The sequence below is a fragment of the Dermacentor silvarum genome, chromosome 1 (genome assembly GCF_013339745.2).
Source record: "Dermacentor silvarum isolate Dsil-2018 chromosome 1, BIME_Dsil_1.4, whole genome shotgun sequence".
In the NCBI taxonomy this organism is placed as follows: domain Eukaryota; kingdom Metazoa; phylum Arthropoda; class Arachnida; order Ixodida; family Ixodidae; genus Dermacentor; species Dermacentor silvarum.
This window is the reverse complement of record NC_051154.1, coordinates 288082764-288101705: the sequence shown is the minus strand read 5'-3', so window position 1 is coordinate 288101705 and position 18942 is coordinate 288082764. Positions and strand designations below refer to the sequence as shown.

At 49.7% G+C, this 18942-nt stretch overlaps 1 protein-coding gene and 8 non-coding genes across 9 annotated transcripts; all 9 read left to right on the top strand.

Moving 5' to 3' along the window:
* Window positions 1-43: 43 nt before the first annotated feature.
* LOC119441460 (uncharacterized) lies at window positions 44-1234 on the top strand. The gene has a single exon (XM_037706080.1). It carries the CDS (start codon window positions 44-46, stop codon window positions 1232-1234), a length of 1191 nt encoding a protein of 396 aa, XP_037562008.1.
* A 3741-nt stretch (window positions 1235-4975) lies between these two features.
* On the top strand, window positions 4976-5057 carry Trnas-uga (transfer RNA serine (anticodon UGA)). Its single transcript has one exon. It is a non-coding gene; the product is annotated as a tRNA-Ser (tRNA).
* A 75-nt stretch (window positions 5058-5132) lies between these two features.
* On the top strand, window positions 5133-5214 carry Trnas-uga (transfer RNA serine (anticodon UGA)). The gene has a single exon. It is a non-coding gene; the product is annotated as a tRNA-Ser (tRNA).
* A 232-nt stretch (window positions 5215-5446) lies between these two features.
* Window positions 5447-5528, top strand: Trnas-uga (transfer RNA serine (anticodon UGA)). Its single transcript has one exon. It is a non-coding gene; the product is annotated as a tRNA-Ser (tRNA).
* Window positions 5529-11624: 6096 nt separating this feature from the next.
* Trnah-gug (transfer RNA histidin (anticodon GUG)) lies at window positions 11625-11696 on the top strand. Its single transcript has one exon. It is a non-coding gene; the product is annotated as a tRNA-His (tRNA).
* A 5079-nt stretch (window positions 11697-16775) lies between these two features.
* Trnah-gug (transfer RNA histidin (anticodon GUG)) lies at window positions 16776-16847 on the top strand. The gene has a single exon. It is a non-coding gene; the product is annotated as a tRNA-His (tRNA).
* Window positions 16848-16984: 137 nt separating this feature from the next.
* Trnah-gug (transfer RNA histidin (anticodon GUG)) lies at window positions 16985-17056 on the top strand. Its single transcript has one exon. It is a non-coding gene; the product is annotated as a tRNA-His (tRNA).
* A 138-nt stretch (window positions 17057-17194) lies between these two features.
* Window positions 17195-17266, top strand: Trnah-gug (transfer RNA histidin (anticodon GUG)). The gene has a single exon. It is a non-coding gene; the product is annotated as a tRNA-His (tRNA).
* A 138-nt stretch (window positions 17267-17404) lies between these two features.
* Window positions 17405-17476, top strand: Trnah-gug (transfer RNA histidin (anticodon GUG)). Its single transcript has one exon. It is a non-coding gene; the product is annotated as a tRNA-His (tRNA).
* Window positions 17477-18942: the final 1466 nt, after the last annotated feature.

Here is an 18942-nt window from a genome sequence, read left to right as displayed (position 1 = left end):
CGGGATTCTACTTCCGGCCACCGAGCGTGACGGGCGTGAAGTCATGTGCTCCAACGGAGCGGTATCAGCGGCCCAGCTTGGCCGCGGAAACAGGTTTACTGGCTCAAGTGATCAGGACTACGAATTTATTTTGCCGCGGCTACCAACAGGTCGAATTGTGTTAAATACTCTGTTTTTGCACGCCGACGTCAGAGCAAGGCCCCACAAGGTCGAGGATTTTCGCGACGCACTGGTCGGTTTGGCACTGCTCCCCGAGGTTATCGCCTTGGGGGCGTACCAAATGAACCACATTTGGGCTATCACGTTCAAGAGTGCCGAAGGAATGAAGAAGCTGCTCTCCACCCGTGAAATGAAATTGAAAGAACGTCGGTGCGTTGTTATTGATCCCGGTGACCAGGACGTGAGGATGAAGATCCACTGGATTCTGTACAATGTGCAGGATGAAGACGTGCGAACAGCGCTTGCACCGTACGGCACCGTGACGGAAGTCGCCAAGGAACGTTGGCGCGTTCAGGGAGTCATGGACAAAGGTTCGTCAACGCGTTCTGTCTCCTTGAAGTTGAAGCCGGGTGTTACAGTTGAGGACCTGCCGCACCAGCTACGCATTGCTGGAGAACAGGCCCTCGTTGTTGTTCCTGGAAGAGCCCCACTTTGCCTTAGGTGCCATACCTCAGGACACGTTCGACGGGAATGTAAAGTACCCCGTTGCAGTCAGTGTCGCCGCTTCGGCCACGATGAGTCGCAGTGCGTCAAAACGTACGCAAATGTCACAGGGCCCATGAGAAGAGAGGACCATTCCGAACTTGTCATGGATGCGGATGAAGCCGAGGAGGCAGCGAGAACAGCAGAAAAGAACGTGCCGTCGCCAGCTTCTACGCCTAACGTTATTAGTGGAGGCGGGGCAACGACACAGACCGAGGACAAGACCGCTGTGCCTCTTCAGGCTGTTGAAGACCTGAATGTTGATGCTGCGGAAGGAAAAGGAAGCCAAAGTGCTTCTACTGAAGGTGTAAAACCAATAGAGGACGAAGATGGCATGGACATCGTCCAACCAAGCATTAGCAGTGCGGCAGCAAAGAGGACTCACGACAAGGCCTGCGTCGAAGAGGCTCAAGGTCCTCCTACAAGCATCGATGAACCACCTTCCAAATCGGCAGGACAGCGCCGGCCGACGTTTCGTCCTAAACCCAACATCCCGCCGGACAAAAGGCCGGTGACGACTACACCGACGTAGAAGTCATGGCTCTCTTCTGGCTTGGCAAAGGACGGGAGGAGACGCACGAAGGAGCTATCAAGTGCGGCGCGCTGACACTGCGTGCTGCGGAGGGCCCGCCCATCTCTTGGGTGTGCTCGAGAACTCTTGAAAGGACACAATTGCTGTACTCCTCTTTTCGATGTTTTGCGGCTGAAGGTGAGCACGAAGCGGTTCCGTCCTTTTAATTTGTCGCGCACATGGCGGTCAAAACAAAAGCACACTTAGATTTGCCACGATTAATGTAAGGGGACTGGCAGCGAGGCGACGTCAGTACCAATTAAGTCGCTTGCTGCTCGAGAATGATGTGGACGTAGTGGCAGTGCAGGAGACAAAGGTGGCTAGTGAAGATCAGACGAACCGCATGGTTGAGCCCTTTAGAAGCCGATACAATGTATGTGTGTGTCATTCTGTTGGTACATCGGGAGGATGTGCCATTTTAATCCGGAATTCTTTAGGTGTTATTGAAAAATGTGTTACAGTTTGCAACACAGGGCGTTTCGTCATGTGTGATTTTTCCTATCTTGATGTACAGTGGCGCGTAGTGTGTGTGTATGCGCCAAATAAGGAAATTGAGCGCAAAGCATTCTTCGAAATGTTGCAGCCCTATCTGAAGTCTCCTAGATATTATCCTTATGGGAGACTTTAACTGCGTTTGCATGCCCGAGGACAGAGTTACGAACGCGACCATTAGAAGCCAAAGCTCGTTACTACTGAGAGCAATTGTCCAAGACTACAGCTTGGAAGACGTTGGGAGTGCACTGTCAGAAGGAGCCCGTCCGCAATTTACGCATTTCCAACGAGCAAGTCATGCAAGACTGGACAGAGCTTATGTGTCAGCTTGCGTGGTCCCAATGTGCAATGACTACCTGGTTAAAAACGTTGCGTTTAGCGATCATTGCATGGTAATGTTTACACTGGGAACGAAGACCAAAAGGTCGAAGTTCAACTGGAATCTTTGGAAATTCAATGTAAAGCTTCTTGAGGATGAAATTTTTGTGCGTACAGTAAAAGAAAAAATGGACTTTTTACAAACGGATGAGCACGGAGACATTATTGCAAACTGGGAACATTTTAAAGAGGAAATAAAAATGAGCGCTATAGAAAGAGTGAGTGTGCTACGCCAAAGGGAGAAGGCAGACGAAAAAGAACTTCATAGCCGCTTAAATTTGCTTCTCAGTTTGGAAAGTGCGCAGCCGGGCCAGTTTGCAAAAGAAATAAGAGAAACAAAAAATAAATTAGAACTGTTGGACAAAGGAAAATACAAAGGAGCAGTCATACGAGCACGTACAGAACGGTTGTGGTTGGGCGAGATGCCGACAAAACGGTCCCTCTGTGACGAAAAGCGATATGCAGTCAACAACGAGATAAAAGGGATAGAATACAGGGCGAAATTGCTTATGATTCCAACACTATTCAGAGAGCGTTTGTTGATTACTACGAAGGACTACTGGGTCACGAGTCGAAACGTAAAAGAGGGCCTTGCGGCGGAATTTTTGGCACTGATGCCTATCTTAGATGATGAAGTCAAGCTTGGGCTCGAGGAGCCGATTAGTGCAGCGGAAGTGGAGCGTGCAATCGACGAGTTAAGCTCTGGCAAATCACCTGGACCGGACGGGCTGGGCGCAGCTTTTTACAAAGCGTTCAAAGGAGACATAGTGTATATTCTACACAACGTAATTCAAGCAACGTACGAAAAACAGATAATGCCTCCGTCTTTTCGAAGAACTCACATCGTCTTGGTTCCGAAGAGTGACGACCCAGTAAAGAGATTGTCAGTCAAAGCTTATCGGCCCATAAGTCTCACGAATGTGGACTATAAGATTTTCATGAAGGTTCTAGGCAGAAGGTTGCAGAATGTAATAAAAGCTATCGTCGGCCCACACCAAACGTGCGGGATTAAAGGACGCACGATACAGACAAATATTCATGTAGCACGGAGTATATTGGAATGCGGCGATGCATTTGATAAACGCGTAGAAATGTTGCAACTAGACATGGAAAAGGCCTTTGACCGAGTCAACTATCATATCCTGTTTTCTATCCTTGAACACGTGAATGTTGGCCGAGTGCTCTTGGAAGGTGTCAAAATGGCATATGCTGGTTGTACGGCAAACATCATTGTTAATAAGCAAATGAGTGAAAGTATCGCTGTTCGTTCTTCAGTGAGACAAGGGTGCCCATTGTCTCCATTGTTGTTTGCACTGTATCTGGAACCTTTTTGCCTGAAAATTATGTCAAACGAAAAAGTGCGAGGCTTCACGATGTTGTCCACCGAATTAAAGTTCTATCTTATGCGGATGATATCGCTATTTTCTGTGAAGATAAAGACAGTATAGCTGAAGCGGTGAAAGACGCGGCTAGGTTTTGCAAAGCCTCCGGAAGCGTGATAAACTGGGAAAAGTGCTTTGGCTTCTGGCACGGCAATTGGGATTACGCACCTGTTATGTTCGAGAGTGTTCAGTGGATAACGTCACCTGTCAAATACTTGGGAGTACCGCTAGACCACTATCGAGAACCGGCAAAATATTGGGAAACGGAAATTGAGCGCACGCGAGAAAGTACGCAGAAATGGGGTGGCCGTGATCACTCAATTTTTGCGCGGGCCACAGTATGCAACCTTTTTCTGGTGGCAAAGGTGTGGTACGTGCTTCAGGCGTTTGCATGTCACAGGACCAGCGTCCAGAGATTGCATCGAGTCTTCGCAGTGTTCATTTGGGGGTCGAGTTGGGAGAGGACAAGTCGCACAAATCTCTTTCTATCTGCGGGAAAGGGGGCCTAGGTTTGGCTCATTTGTTTATCAGGCAACTCGTGGCCAGATTTCTGTTCCTCCGAGACCAAAAAGACGCGTTCTTGCGGACGGTAATGCAAATTTGGCTTCAAAGAGCACTGCCTGAATATGTTGTATCATCCAGCCCTGTGAAACACTGTGCGGGTGCGCGGCTTTCTTTGGGAAGTTATGCGCGCATTTCAGTGTTTGAAAGTTCGTTTTTCTGCGCAGTATCTTGCTGATGTTAGAAGGAAACAGCTTTATAAAGATCTCATTGACACTATGTTGCATGTACCTATGTACCGTTCCATATACTGTGTCTGGCTCGGAAAAAAATGTCCTGAAGAGAGTTAAGAAAATGTCGGTGCGGCCCTCGATGAAAACATTCTTCTTTCATGCTGCACACTGGCACACTTCCCGTGAAGCCATGGCTTCAAGAAAAAGGAATATTTGTCCCTTGGTCCATAAACTGCCTTAATCTGCCGAAAACCGGAGACAATAGACCACATGTTTCTGCACTGCACAGACTCTGTATTTCACTGGGACGTGCTGCAACGAACTTTAAAAAAGACGCTTACCGATATCGCCTTACGGTATACGATTTCTACCGGTAGATGGCGAAGACGAAGTACCGTGGGACATGTTTATGCTTACCAGCTTACACAGTATATGGAAAAATCGAATGGCATTCAGACATGCAGATGAGACTGTTCTCCCCATACGAGAGTATTTTGTAGAGAGCATGTCTTATATAAGAGATGTGTTTAAGGCCCAACAAGAAACAACCAGAGTAGCTCCGAATAATGGATGACCTTGTTCAGCTGAAACGATTTTAATCATGTGGTGTGAGCAGGGCAGACCACTGCTCGCATCTTTTACATGTAAAGTGTTGTAAGTGATGTGTGTGTGTTACTTTGTGTTTTGTACCAAGATGGTAATAAAGAAAAAAAAAAGCAGTCGTGGCCGAGTGGTTCAGGCGATAGACTTGAAATCTATTGGGTTGTACCCGCGCAGGTTCGAATCCTGCCGGCTGCGTGCATTGTTTTTCTTTTGTTTTGCTTCGCCTTAATCAGGAATCTGAGCAGCGGAGAGAAAGCAGCCTCATTTCTTGCAGTCATGGCCGAGTGGTTAAGGCGATAGACTTGAAATCTATTGGGTTGTACCCGCGCAGGTTCGAATCCTGCCGGCTGCGTGCATTATTTTTCTTTTGTTTTGCTTCGCCTTAATCAGGAATCTGAGCAGCGGAGAGAAAGCGCCTTCTGTTCTTGCAGTCGTGGCCGAGTGGTTAGGCGATAGACTTGAATCTATTGGGTTGCACCCGCGCAGGTTCGAATCCAGGCCGGCTGCGTGCATTATTTTTTCTTTTGTTTTGCTTCGTCATAACCAGGAATCTTAGCCGCGGAGAGAAAGCGCCTCTTGTTCTTGCAGTCGTGGCCGAGTGGTTAAGGCGATAGACTTGAAATCTATTGGGTTGTACCCGCGCAGGTTCGAATCCTGCCGGCTGCGTGCATTAGTTTTCCTTTGTTTTGCTTCGTCATAATCAGGAATCTTAGCCGCGGAAGAGAAAGCGCCTTTGTTCTTGCAGTCGTGGCCGAGCATTCTGCTTCCGGCAGCCGAGCTGAGCGGTCAGCAAAGTCATGGGCTCCAATGGACGGCGACAGCGGCCCTAGTTGGCCGCGGAAAAAGGGTGAACTGCGAAGACGACACAGGCTATCAGATTATTTTGCCTCCCCTGCCAAAAGGACGCGTGGTGCTGAACACCGTGTTTTTGCACGGTGACGTGCGAGCCAGACCCTACAGAGCTGAGGATTTTCGGGACGCTCTCGGCCCAACAGGACTGCTGCCGGAGGTGCTTGCCCTTGGGGCTTACCAGATCAACCACGTCTGGGCGGTGACCATGAACAACGCCGACGCCACGAAACGGCTGCTGGACGTCAAGGAGCTCAAGGTAAAGGGGCGGCGCTGCATCGTGGTTGACCCCCAAGACCAGCAGGTACGGCTGCGTCTTCATTGGCTAATACATGGTGTGGCTGATGAAGATGTAAGAACGGCGCTGGCGGCCTTTGGAAAGGTCGTTCAGGTCACCCAAGAGCGATGGCGGGTACAAGGAATTAGCGACAAGGGGACGACTACCCGGTCCGTGTTGCTCAAGCTCAAGAGCGGCGTGAAGCTGGAAGACATCCCACACGAAATCAGGGTCGCTGGTGAACTGGCCCTTGTTGTCGTGCCTGGCCGCCCAATGCAGTGCTTACGCTGCCATGGCTCTGGTCATGTACGTCGGGAGTGCAAGGTCCCTCGGTGCTCGCAATGCCGCAGGTTTGGTCACTCGGAAGACCAGTGCATACGCACGTACGCTTCTGCGACCGGGCCGGCCGAGGGTGACGACGCCGCGCAGTTGGTGATGGATGTGGCCGAGGCCGAGGACGCGGCAAAAGGGGCAGGAGACCAGGCAATCCCAAGTGCGGCAGACGGTTCGCTTGCACCGGCTGTCGAGGCGGTGGCCCCAGTGGATAACAAGGCTACCGAGGTAGGTGCAGAAGATACAGCAGGCAAGACTAAGGACGAAAGCACAAGCAACTCAGTGGATGCATGTGTGCCAATGCAGACAGTGGAAGACCCGTCGGAAAAGAACGACGCAACGGGCAGCAACGTCGGAGCCTCTGTCAAACGTCCTCTTGAACAGCTTGCAGGCAGCAACGCAGCGAACCAAGGAAGTAGCGAGGACGGGCCGCCTTCGAAGACATCTGTGGGCAGGCGCAGCAGCTACAAGCCACGTCCCAACATTGATACGGCGGAAAAAAAGACTGACAACAAGCCACCACCGCTCTCCAGTGGCACCGGTCCACCGGGTGAGCCTGGGGGCGTCTAGCGGAGCGCTAGACGCTAAAGGTAAGCACCATGCTCCGGGCCCAATCTCATTTCACTAGACAACCATGGCTACCAACCCGACGCTTAGATTGGCGACACTAAACGTTCGAGGTCTGGCCGCCAAGCGAAAGCAGAGCCAAGTGTTCAGGCTCCTGGTGGACCATGACCTTGACGTGTTAGCAGTGCAAGAGACAAAAGTGGATGGTGACGAGGAGACACGGAGCATGGTGCAGCGGTTTACGTCGCGGTATTACGTGATAGTGAGCCACGCCATAGGGGCGTCGGCGGGTTGCGTATTGTTTGTTAAGAAATGATCGGGTCTCGCGGTGCAAGGTATTTTTTCATGTTCATCCGGCCGGTTAGTTTCGTGCGATTTTGTATTGAGTGGGCTTGAATGGCGTGTGTTGTGTATTTATGCGCAAAATGTGCCTGAAGATCGGTCGCATTTTTTTTTCAAAGTTAAAGGAGCAGATGACTTCTGATAAGCATATGGTACTGTTAGGTGATTTTAATTGTGTTCTCAATGCCAGAGATAGGTCAAATCGAGGCCTAAAGAGCGATAAAGGTCGGGACATTTTGGCCGAGATAATTACTGAATGGGAATTGGAGGACGTGGCTGACAGGATGATGGGGACGCGAGATGTGCGTTTCACGCACTTTCAGGCAAACAGCCATGCGCGTTTAGATCGCATTTACGTGTCGCTTGCAGCAATACCTATGTGCAACAGTTACAATGTCTGTCCTATTTCCTTCACTGATCATTGTGTAGTTAAATGTGACATAGGAAGAATGACAAAAGGTTGCAGTTTCTCTTGGGAACTGTGGAAAATGAATTCGAAACTAACCACTGATGAAAGTTTCGTAGCAGAGGTGTTGGAGTGCGTCGCAGAAACTCTTCTGAATGGAGAAGGTAAATTTGCAGAACGATGGGAAGAGTTTAAACAACGGATTAAAATAAAAGCCATCGATCGTACTGTCACTATAAATTATGAAGCAAAAAAGAAAGAAAGAGAACTAAGAACAACCTTGGAAAAGTTGACAGAACTGGAGTGCCAAGAGCCGGGAGCATTCAAAAGTGATATACGGAATATCAAACAGCAACTGGAACTGCATGACGAGGAACGTTATCGCGGCGCGATTGTTCGTGCTAGAGCCGAGTCCTTTGCTGTGGGTGAGACACCCACAAAAAGGGCCCTTGGACTGGAAAAGGCGCATGCACGAAGCAATCAGCTTGACGTGATCGAAGCAAGCGGTCACGAAGTTACAGGTACTGATAGCATAGCACGTGTGTTCTTTCAGCACTATGAGAATCTATTTGCACATAGGCAGGTAAACCTGGAACGCTTTAAAACGAAGTTTTTAGCACGCATGCCTCAACTGAGTGATGAAACGAAAGCTGCATTAGAAGCGCCGATAACTGTTTTTGAAGAGGAACGCGCGATTGATAATTTGAATCCCGGCAAGGTCGCCTGGCCCTGATGGGCTTTGCGCTGCGTGGTACAAGCGGTTTAAAAAGGAATTGTTAGAAGTACTCGTAGCGGTTTTTAACGAGGCGTACGATGGAAAGGTGTTACCACCGTCGTTCAGTGAATCCCACACGGTGCTGATTCCGAAGTCAGAGGATGAGGACAAGCTGAAGCAAGTAACATCATATAGACTAACAGCACTCACAAATGTGGACTACAAGGTTTTAATGAAAGTTCTAGCTGCTAGACTTCAGACAGTTATTAAAGACATAGTCGGTCCGCACCAAACATGCGGAATTAAGGGTCGCACTATAGCCACGAATGTTCACAAGATGCGGTCCGTTCTAGATTGTTGCGATTCCCTGGAAGCTTGTGTGGCCGTACTCCAGTTGGACCTGGAGAAGGTATTTGATTGTGTAGCGCATGTTATTTTGTTTACCATACTAGAACACATTAATGTCGGGTCCATCATCATGGACGGTGTAGCTCTGGCGTATCAGAATTGCTCTACCAGACTAATTATTAACAAGGCATTGGGGGCCCCCATCAAAATCCAGCGTTCCGTGCGCCAGGGCTGCCCCATAAGGACACTTCTCTTCTGCATTTATATTGAAACGTTATGTTTGTCAGTACTTGAAATAATTCTATTACCGGTCTTCGTTTACAATCGTCAGAGGTGAAATTGCTCGCATATGCAGATGATGTTGCAGTGTGTTGTATCAATTATGAAAGCATCGAAGAGTCCATTAGAGCTGTCAAAATTTTCAGCGACGTTACAGGAAGTGGGGTAAACTGGGGAAAGTTCCTAGGATTTTGGCACGGAGTGTGGCCGTCGACGCCGGACATTTTTGCCAACGTCGTGTGGCGGAGGATGCCTGTGAAGTACCTCGGTGTGCCACTTCAGTCCTACAAAAAAAATAATGACTATTGGCAGCAACAAGCAGACCTCTTACGTTAAAAGGCGAATGCTTGGAGGGCTAATTATCTCTGCATGTTTGCGAGGGCTACCGTGTGTAACATGCTTTTTATGGCTAAATTATGGTATGTGATGCAAGTTATGTACTGTTCTAGGGTAAATGTGCAAAAATTGCATAGGGTTTTTGCGATCTTTGTGTGGGGATCTACCTGGGAAAGGTGCAGTCGCACAAATTTGTTCAGGAGAGTAAAGTGTGGGGGGCTTGGACTGGCACATCTCTTTCTCAAGCAGTTAGTGAACCGGTTTTTCTTTTTTCGCGAGGTAAGGGACCCATTCCTGCAAACGGTGTGCCAGGCAAGATTAGGGCGACTGTTACCCGACTATGTTATAAGCACCCATGTCATGTCGGGTACGGTGCAGGGTTACTTTCGGGAAGTAGTATCAAGTGTGCGATTTCTATGCGTTCGGTTTTCTAATGATTATTTGTATTATGTTACAAAGAGAAAAATGTATAAAGACATATGTGACATAGTGTTGCCGATTCCCTTGTACAGAGCCATATACAGTGCAGGCCAAGGTCAGAATGTCCTGAAAAGAGTTAAAAGAATGCAAGTAGCGCCAAGTGCGAAATCTTTCTTTTTCAAACTGCATACCGGGACGCTTCCAGTAAGAACATTCCTTGAGGAGCGTGGGTTTTATATGCCCTGGGGTTCTCACTGTTTTATTTGCAAACAACCGGAAACCATCAATCACGTTTTTCTTCACTGTTGGGAGGGGCTATTTTTGGGGGGATGTGTTGCAGCGGACAATGAAAAAAGAATTCCCGCTAGATACGCACGGAATCAGGTACCTTGCAATAGACAGCGAAGAAGGAGTACCTTTTGATCTGATTATGTTGACTGGCCTGCACAGTATATGGCGCTCACGAATGGCTGGATTCTACTGTGAACCAGATAGAAGACCGGCAAGGCCGTACTTTCGAGAGAGGATGGCTCGTTTTATAGAAGTAGAAAAAACAAAAGAATGTGTTTCCCCCTGGATTCCCAGCGTGGAACCCTTGGTTACACTAAAAGAATTTTAAATGACATCGCCAGTCACCACGTGACTGACGGCATTATGTGCACAACAATAACAACCTTTATTGTAACCTTGTTTTGATGTCTCATTTGTGATGTGTGCTACGTGTTGTGTTGAAAAACCGGCAATAAAGAAAAAAAATGTGGTTGATCCCTCTTATATAGGAATCGGTATAGAACACGAAAGTGAAACGTATTTTTCGAAGAAACACCCCGTATAGTGTAGCGTTATAATGATAACTGTGCATACGATCGTTTGTAAGTGCAACGAAATCATATTCTTTCGATTACGCTTTGCACCTCAACCAACGCTCCGCAGAACGAAACGGGCTGGGACAGCCCATTGGCGTCTGTCGCACACGCGCGCGTTGGCTAGAGACGCCGCTCGGCATAGCACGGTCCGTACGGCTATCGCCGTCTGGTGGCCGCCGGCGGAAGGCATCATTCTCCGTGCCACCGGAAAGCCCGCGGTCGGCACACTAGTAAGTATATTCTAGGCACTATAGTCGTAGTGCTGAGACCACCGAAGCGTTCACTGTCGGTGCGCGTTAGTGTCATAATGCAGTACTTCTCTTTTCTGCTCGTAGGCGGCGGCACCGCCCCGAGCAAGAGCGCGGGTACACGGAGGAGTGTTAGATATATAAGGCGCGCCTGTGTAGCTATCCGCAAATGCGTTTGTGGCGCAATGGGTTAAACGCTCGGCGATCTATCGTCGCGGACCGAGAGGTCGTGGGTTCGATTTCCAAATTTTGCATGTTTGTAGAACTTTTTCTTCTGGTTTCTTTCTTTGTATTATGTTCTATGACGTATTTCTGTGACGGAAATACGTCAGTGAAGTCTTGGTGGACCCCGGCATAAAACACTTTCGTGTTAAAAAACCTTGCGTTGTGGCCGCAATAACCCAGGTTCGAATCCTGGTCACGGCAGTATCTTTTTTTCTTTTATTTATATCCAGGTAAACGAAAGCGCCTCTCGGCACTCGTCACGCAGCTTGTAGTAGTAACACAAACGGTTTCGCAGTGAGAACAAGATGTGCTATTTCTTCCGCCTCCCCTCCTTTGGTGTGCCGTGATCGTATAGTGGTTAGTACCTTGCGTTGTGGCCGCAATAACCCAGTTTCGAATCCTGGTCACGGCAGTATTTTTTTTTCTTTTATTTATATCCAGGTAAACGAAAGCGCCTCTCGGCACTCGTCACGCAGCTTGCAGTAGTAACACAACCAGTTTCGCAGTGAGAACAAGATGTGCTATTTCTTCGGCCTCCCGTCCTTCGGTGTGCCGTGATCGTATAGTGGTTAGTACCTTGCGTTGTGGCCGCAATAACCCAGGTTCGAATCCTGGTCACGGCACTATTTTTTTTCTTTTATTTATATCCAGGTAAACGAAAGCGCCTCTCGGCACTCGTCACGCAGCTTGCAGTAGTAACACAACCAGTTTCGCAGTGAGAACAAGATGTGCTATTTCTTCCGCCTAAATTCTGCTTCCGGCCACCGAGCGTGACGGACGCATGATGACGGGCTCCGTAGGAGCGGCTTCAGCGGCCCAGAGCGGCCACGGTAACAGGAGTGTCGTTGCGGACAACGAGTACCAAGTTGTTTTGCCGAGTTTGCCAACAGGGCGTCTTGTTGTGAACACCGTTTTTTTACATTGTGACACCAGGGCCCGCCCATACCGGGTGGAAGATTTCCGCGATGCGCTCGCTCCGTTATCGCTCCTGCCGGAAGTGGTGGCTCTCGGGGCCTACCGTATGAGCCATGTTTGGGCCGTGACCTTCAAGGACGACGAAGCCGTGAAGAAGATAGTCAGCGTTGGTGAGCTGCAGGTGAAAAAGGGCCGATGCCTCGTCATTGAGCCCGCCAACCAGGATGTGCGCTTGAAAGTGCATTGGCTGCTGCACACCGTTCCCGACGAGGACGTGCGTCTTGCCTTCGCGCCGTTCGGAAAGGTCACGGACGTCGCCCGCGAGCGGTGGCGGGTGCATGGCGTGGCTGATAAGAACTCTACCACAAGACTGGTTACGCTGAAGTTGAAGCCGGGCGTAACGTTGGTCGACGTCCCACACCAGGTGAGCGTCTCCGGCGAGCTGGCTCTCGTGGTTGTGCCGGGCCCGGCCCCACTCTGCCTACGCGTCCGCGGAACAGGCCATATTCGTCGCGACTGCCGCATACCGCGGTGTGGTGCGTGCCGACGCTTCGGTCACGAGGAGAGTCAGTGCGAGCGGACGTACGCTAGCGTGACCGGACCCGTGAGCAACGACGACAACTCCGCCCTACTCATGGACGAGGCGGACATGGAAGACACATCGACCACGGCTAAGGAAGCAGCTGGCGAGGAGGCAGACAGAGTCGGAGGCACGACTTCAGAAACAGGGGCAACATGTCGATGAAGCCGTCACCACTGAACAACAAGAGCAAGTGGAGGGCACTGTAGCCATGCCGAACCGTGAGGAAGAGAGCCCACCTGATCCGGGAGCGTACTCCACCCCCCCTGAACATGAAGACATGGACACCCATATCGGGCTTGCTAACTTGCAGGCGGGGAAACGTCCGCGCGACCAGACTAATAGCCTGGCTACGATGCATGACAGCAGCGGCGGAGACGAGCCACCGCCCAAAGCGCCAGGTATGAGGAGACCAACCTTGAAGTTGCGGCCGAACATTACGGCTGATCCACGGCAGGCGGGTAAACCGCCTCCGTAGTTCTGTACTGTGTTTTGCTTGAGGCGGGTTGGGGGGTTCCTGAGTGCAATGGCCGTCACCCTGAGCGCTATTGTCTTGGATATGTGTCAGGAACGAGGGCCCGAGTTGCATGTGAGTGTTGTTTTCGAGAGGTCGGGTTGTGTTCCCTTTTGTGGCATTCGACGCGGTTATCGGCGCGTCATTATCAACACTCGTCCCTGCGTAACTGTGATGGGCACCATTCTACCGTGTAGTCATGGCAGCTAATATCGAAGGAGCACTACGTGTAGCCACGTTAAATGTACGAGGGCTTGGTGCAAGAAGGCGGCAATGTCAGCTAAGTCGCCTACTCTTAGATAATGACTTGCATCTTGTGGGAATCCAAGAAACCAAAATGGAGAGCCAAGAGCTAACCGACAGAATGGTGTCCAATTTTCGTGCGCACTTCGACGTGTGTGTTTCTCACGCTGTTGGTGGATCAGGTGGTTGCGCTGTATTCATTCGAAGAAACTTTGGCATTTGTGTGAAGTCAGTGTTTTCGTGTGAAACAGGTCGCCCCTTAGTGGCTGATTTTTGTTATTGCGATATGGATTTCCGAGTCATTTGTGTCTACGCGCCGAATATTGAAACAGACCGGCGAATCTTCTTTGAGCGACTTGAAGCGTACGTAAACTGCCACAAGGTGGTCATACTGCTGGGGGATTTTAACTGTGTATGCACTGCTGACGATCGCGCAAAAGTTTCACGCGTTCGCGATAAGAGTGCTGTATTGCTAAATGCGCTGGTGCACGATTACGACTTCGAAGATATCGGTAGTGTCTTCGCCAGCGGTACCCACCCGCAGTTTACGCACTTCCAGCGGGATAGCCACGCTCGGCTAGATAGATTATATGTGTCAGCCGAATTGGTGCCCTTGTGTAGTGAATATGATGTGCAACCCATTGCATATAGCGATCACTGCTTGGTAACTGCCACCTTTGGGAAAAGACAGATCAAACACACCTTTAACTGGGACCTCTGGAAATTGAACGCGCAGTTGCTGGATGACGATGCTTTCGTTGATGCTGTTGCGAAGGAACTAGAAAGCCTGATTTCAGTCGAATTAGCAAGCTTCGCCATTAAATGGGAAGAATTTAAACAGAAAGTAAAAACAATGGCTATTGTGTCCTTCGGCATAACCTGAAACAGGCAGAAACGAACCTTCGCCAGCAACTGCAATTTTTCATCTGCATGGAAAGTGTCCAGCCTGGTGTGTATGTTAACGAAATAAAGGAAGTGAAAGCCGAACTCGAAAGGATAGACTCTGAGAAATACAAAGCCGCCGTTGTGCGATCAAGGTCTGAGAAGCTGTGGGCGGGAGAAGCGCCAACAAAACGAGCTCTCTCAGACGAGAAAAGGTACGCATGTCGGAAGGAAATCCGCCAGCTAGCTAAAGGCAATGACATCACGTCCGACAAAAACGACATCAAACAAGGTATCGTCGATCACTTCAAAGCCTTCTTAGGTCAACCACGTGAACCTAAAGATGGCTACCAGACGGAATTTCTTTCATTGATGCCAAAGCTCGATGAAGAAGTTAAGGCACGGCTAGAACATCCCATTACCCTGAGTGAGATAGAGTGCGCAATAGACGAGTTGGCGCCCGGTAAAGCACCTGGGCCTGATGGCTTAGGGGCTACTTTCTATAAAACGTTTAAGTCAGCGCTGGCTCATGTCCTCCATCTAGTTATCAGCGAAGCGTATGACCGAAAAAGATTGCCCTTGTCTTTCACAACCTCGCATATTGTGCTAATCCCGAAGAGTGATGATGAAAAGAAACGTTTGTGGCCAGGCTCATATCGCCCGATAACTCTAGCCAACGTTGACTACAAAATATTCACGAAAGTTTTAGCGAAACGACTGCAAAGTGTCATCAAAACATTGGTAGGGCCTCACCAGACTTGTGGTATTAAAGGCCGCAGTATTACAACAAATGTACACGTGGTTCGAAGTGTGCTAGAGTGTTGCGACGCGATTGGCGATTACATCGCGATGATGCAGATAGATTTGGCGAAAGCCTTCGACCTCGTCTCGCACAAGGCTCTACTATGCATACTCGAACATACGAACGTTGGCAGTGTCATAACGGAAGGTGTAACGATGGCGTACAAAGACTGCTCAACGCGAATCATTGTTAATGGGGAGCTCACCGATAGCTTTCGTGTGCTCTCGTCGGTGCGTCAAGGATGCCCGCTTTCGCCCCTTCTGTTTGCTGCTTATCTCGAGCCACTCTGTTTGGCCATTAAAAACAACGACCGCATAGCAGGCTATCGACTACAGGCAGCACACGTTAAAATATTGGCGTATGCAGACCACATTGCGATTCTCTGTACAAATAAAGCCAGCATTAACGAGGCGACTACTGTAGTCGAAAAAGTTTGCGTTTCAGCTGGAGCCCAGATAAACTGGGATAAAACTTATGGCTTCTGGCATGGGAGTTGGAAAGACACGCCGGAGACCTTTTCTCGATTGAATTGGTCAAAGTTGCCTACACAGTACCTGGGGGTGCCTCTCGGAAGTTACCGTGAGGCCGAACCGTACTGGCTCGACCAAGCTTCGAGAGCAAAGGAAAAGGCTGACGGTTGGAGAGGAAAGCAATTGTCAATGTTTTCTAGAGCCACTGTTTGCAACCTCTTTTTAGTTCCTAAGATATGGTATGTTATGAATGTGTTGTGTGCTGCGCGGGTAAGCGTACAAAAAATTCACCGCATTTTCGCTACTTTCATTTGGGCCTCTACCTGGGAGAGGACGAGTCGAACAAACTTGTTTCTCCCGGTCAAGAAAGGTGGGCTTGGTCTGGTTCACTTGTTTTTGCGACAAATTGTGTCACGCTTTGTGTTTCTGCGGGATCAAAATGATCTCCTTCTTCGAACAATAGTACAAGTACGGCTGGGCAGACTTCTTCCGGGATTCGTTGTTTCGTCGGCTCTGAACATGCCGGGAACTGTGAAAGGATACCTGCGTGAAGTGGTGATGTCATATAGGATGTTAAATGTGCGTTTCTCACAGCAGTATCTGTCCACCGTTACAAAGAAAAAATTGTACAGAGATCTTGTGGACACGATGCTCCCCGTACCTTTGTACCGCTCGCCACACCGTGGAGGCCCCGGACAGGACGTGCTAAAAAGAGGGAAGAAAATGCCAGTACGGCCATCGACTAAGTCCTTCTTCTTCTAATTACATTCAAACACACTTCCCGTTAACACCTGGCTTCATAGCAAGGGTATTTTCATCCCCTGGACAACCGACTGCTTTTTATGTAAAAAACCAGAAACAATAGAACATGTTTTCCTAGATTGCTGGGACCCGATCTTTCACTGGGACGTTCTGCAGAGAACGCTGAAGAAGCAGTTACCCCTGGACCCGTATGGGATACGCTTTTTGCCAATAGATACCTCAGAGCAAGTACCGTACGACCTCATTATGGTCCTGGGCCTCCACGCTATGTGGAAAACTCGCATGCAATTTGAACATGCAGACTTGGTTGTAATACCGGTGCGAGAACACTTCATTGAGAGTGTTGTTTACGTGAGAGACGCTTACAAATCACTGCCTGATCCACCACAATGGATGTATGTACTCGATGAACTGGTGTCACTGAAAAGATTTTAGTGCTGTGTTGGCCAAAGTGTGGCTGGCACGTTTTATCATTTGTAACCCTTGATTTTGTACGTCGACGACGGCAATAAGGAAAAAAAAATCCTTCGGTGTGCCGTGATCGTATAGTGGTTAGTACCTTGCGTTGTGGCCGCAATAACCCAGGTTCGAATCCTGGTCACGGCACTATTTTTTTCTTTTATTTAAATGCAGGTAAACGAAAGCGCCTCTCGGCACTCGTCACGCAGCCTGCAGTAGTAACACAAACGGTTTCGCAGTGAGAACAAGATGTGCTATTTCTTCCGCCTCCCGTCCTTCGGTGTGCCGTGATCGTATAGTGGTTAGTACCTTGCGTTGTGGCCGCAATAACCCAGGTTCGAATCCTGGTCACGGCAGTATTTTTTTTCTTTTATTTAAATGCAGGTAAACGAAAGCGCCTCTCGGCACTCGTCACGCAGCTTGCAGTAGTAACACAAACGGTTTCGCAGTGAGAACAAGATGTGCTATTTCTCCCGCCTCCCGTCCTTCGGTGTGCCGTGATCGTATAGTGGTTAGTACCTTGCGTTGTGGCCGCAATAACCCAGGTTCGAATCCTGGTCACGGCAGTATTTTTTTTCTTTTATTTATATCCAGGTAAACGAAAGCGCCTCTCGGCACTCGTCACGCAGCTTGGAGTAGTAACACAAACGGTTTCGCAGTGAAAACAAGATGTGCTATTTCTTCCGCCTCCCGTCCTTCGGTGTGCCGTGATCGTATAGTGGTTAGTACCTTGCGTTGTGGCCGCAATAACCCAGGTTCGAATCCTGGTCACGGCAGTATTTTTTTTTCTTTTATTTATATCCAGGTAAACGAAAGCGCCTCTCGGCACTCGTCACGCAGCTTGCAGTAGTAACACAAACGGTTTCGCAGTGAGAACAAGATGTGCTATTTCTTCCGCCTCCCGTCCTTCGGTGTGCCGCTACTTCCGGCTACCGTTCGGTGCGGACGCAGAATGTCTTTCTCCTCAGGGGCTGTTACAGCGGCCCAGCAGGGTCGCGGAAACAGGTTGAATGATATGACAACGCAGGAATATCAGATTATTTTGCCGCAGTTGCCTTCAGGTACGACCGTAACGACTATTGTTTTTTTTTTTTGCACGCTGATGTAAAAGCAAGGCCCTACCGAGTCGAGCACTTCCGAGATGCTTTAGGCCGTCTGCAGCTCATGCCGGAAGTTGTGGCCCTCGGAGCCTACCGAACGAACCACGTATGGGCGATAACATTCAAGGACGGAAAAGCCAAGCAGGAGATTTTGTCAACCCCAACCTTCAGCGTTAAGGATCATCGGTGTGTTGTGATAGACCCTTGCAACCGAGACATCAGGATAAAGCTGTACTGGCTTCTGCATACCACCCCAGATGAAGACGTGAGAATCGCCCTGGCGCCTTACGGCACCATTAGTGAGATATCGAGGGAGAAGTGGCGTGTGGCATGCTGCAATGACAAAGGTTCGCACACGCGTCTAGTGTCGCTGCGCCTGAAGGCTGGCTACACCGTGGAAGACCTGCCACATCAACTCCGCGTCGGTGATGACCATGCACTAGTGCACGTACCATGCAGACCGCCGCTCTGCCTCCGGTGCCACGGCACCGGCCACATACGGCGCGAGTGCCGAGTTCCACGCTGCGGGCTCTGTCGTCGTTACGGCCACGACGAGCTCCAGTGCGTGCGTAGTTACGCCAACGTAACAGGGGTTGGCAGAAATGACACCGTGAATGAGCACCTCATCGACCAGGCCGACGCGGAGGAAACCACCAGTGGGGGCGGTGTTCCCTCAAGTTCTGGAAGCCAGCCATCAGCGGAACCGTCGCTTGAAAAAGCTGGAGAAACGAAAGACAGTGAGGACGGTAAGGTCAATGACCTACAAGAGCCAACAGAAGACGACAAAGCCGTTGGAAACACAAGTGCTCCTGCGACCGCGATGGAGACCTATGAGGTCGAGCCTAACAAGGAAGAAGCTGACAAAGACGGAGGGAAAAGCGCCACTTCTGCGATCTCAAAGAGGCCGCGTGAAGGGTCTGAAGACATCGGCAACAGCGACGAAGCCTCTGCTGGTGAGCCACTCCCGAAGACGGCAGTCGTCAGAAGAAGTTCGTTTAAAGTGAAACCCAACGTGCCGCCAGACAAAAGAGCGGCACCGACAGTGCCTCCGCGTTAGCGGGGCTGCTGTCCGGAATACGACTAAGAGGCTGAACAACGGACGGACAAGCAGCAAGTGTCGCCAATGTGTGACGCTAAGGAAG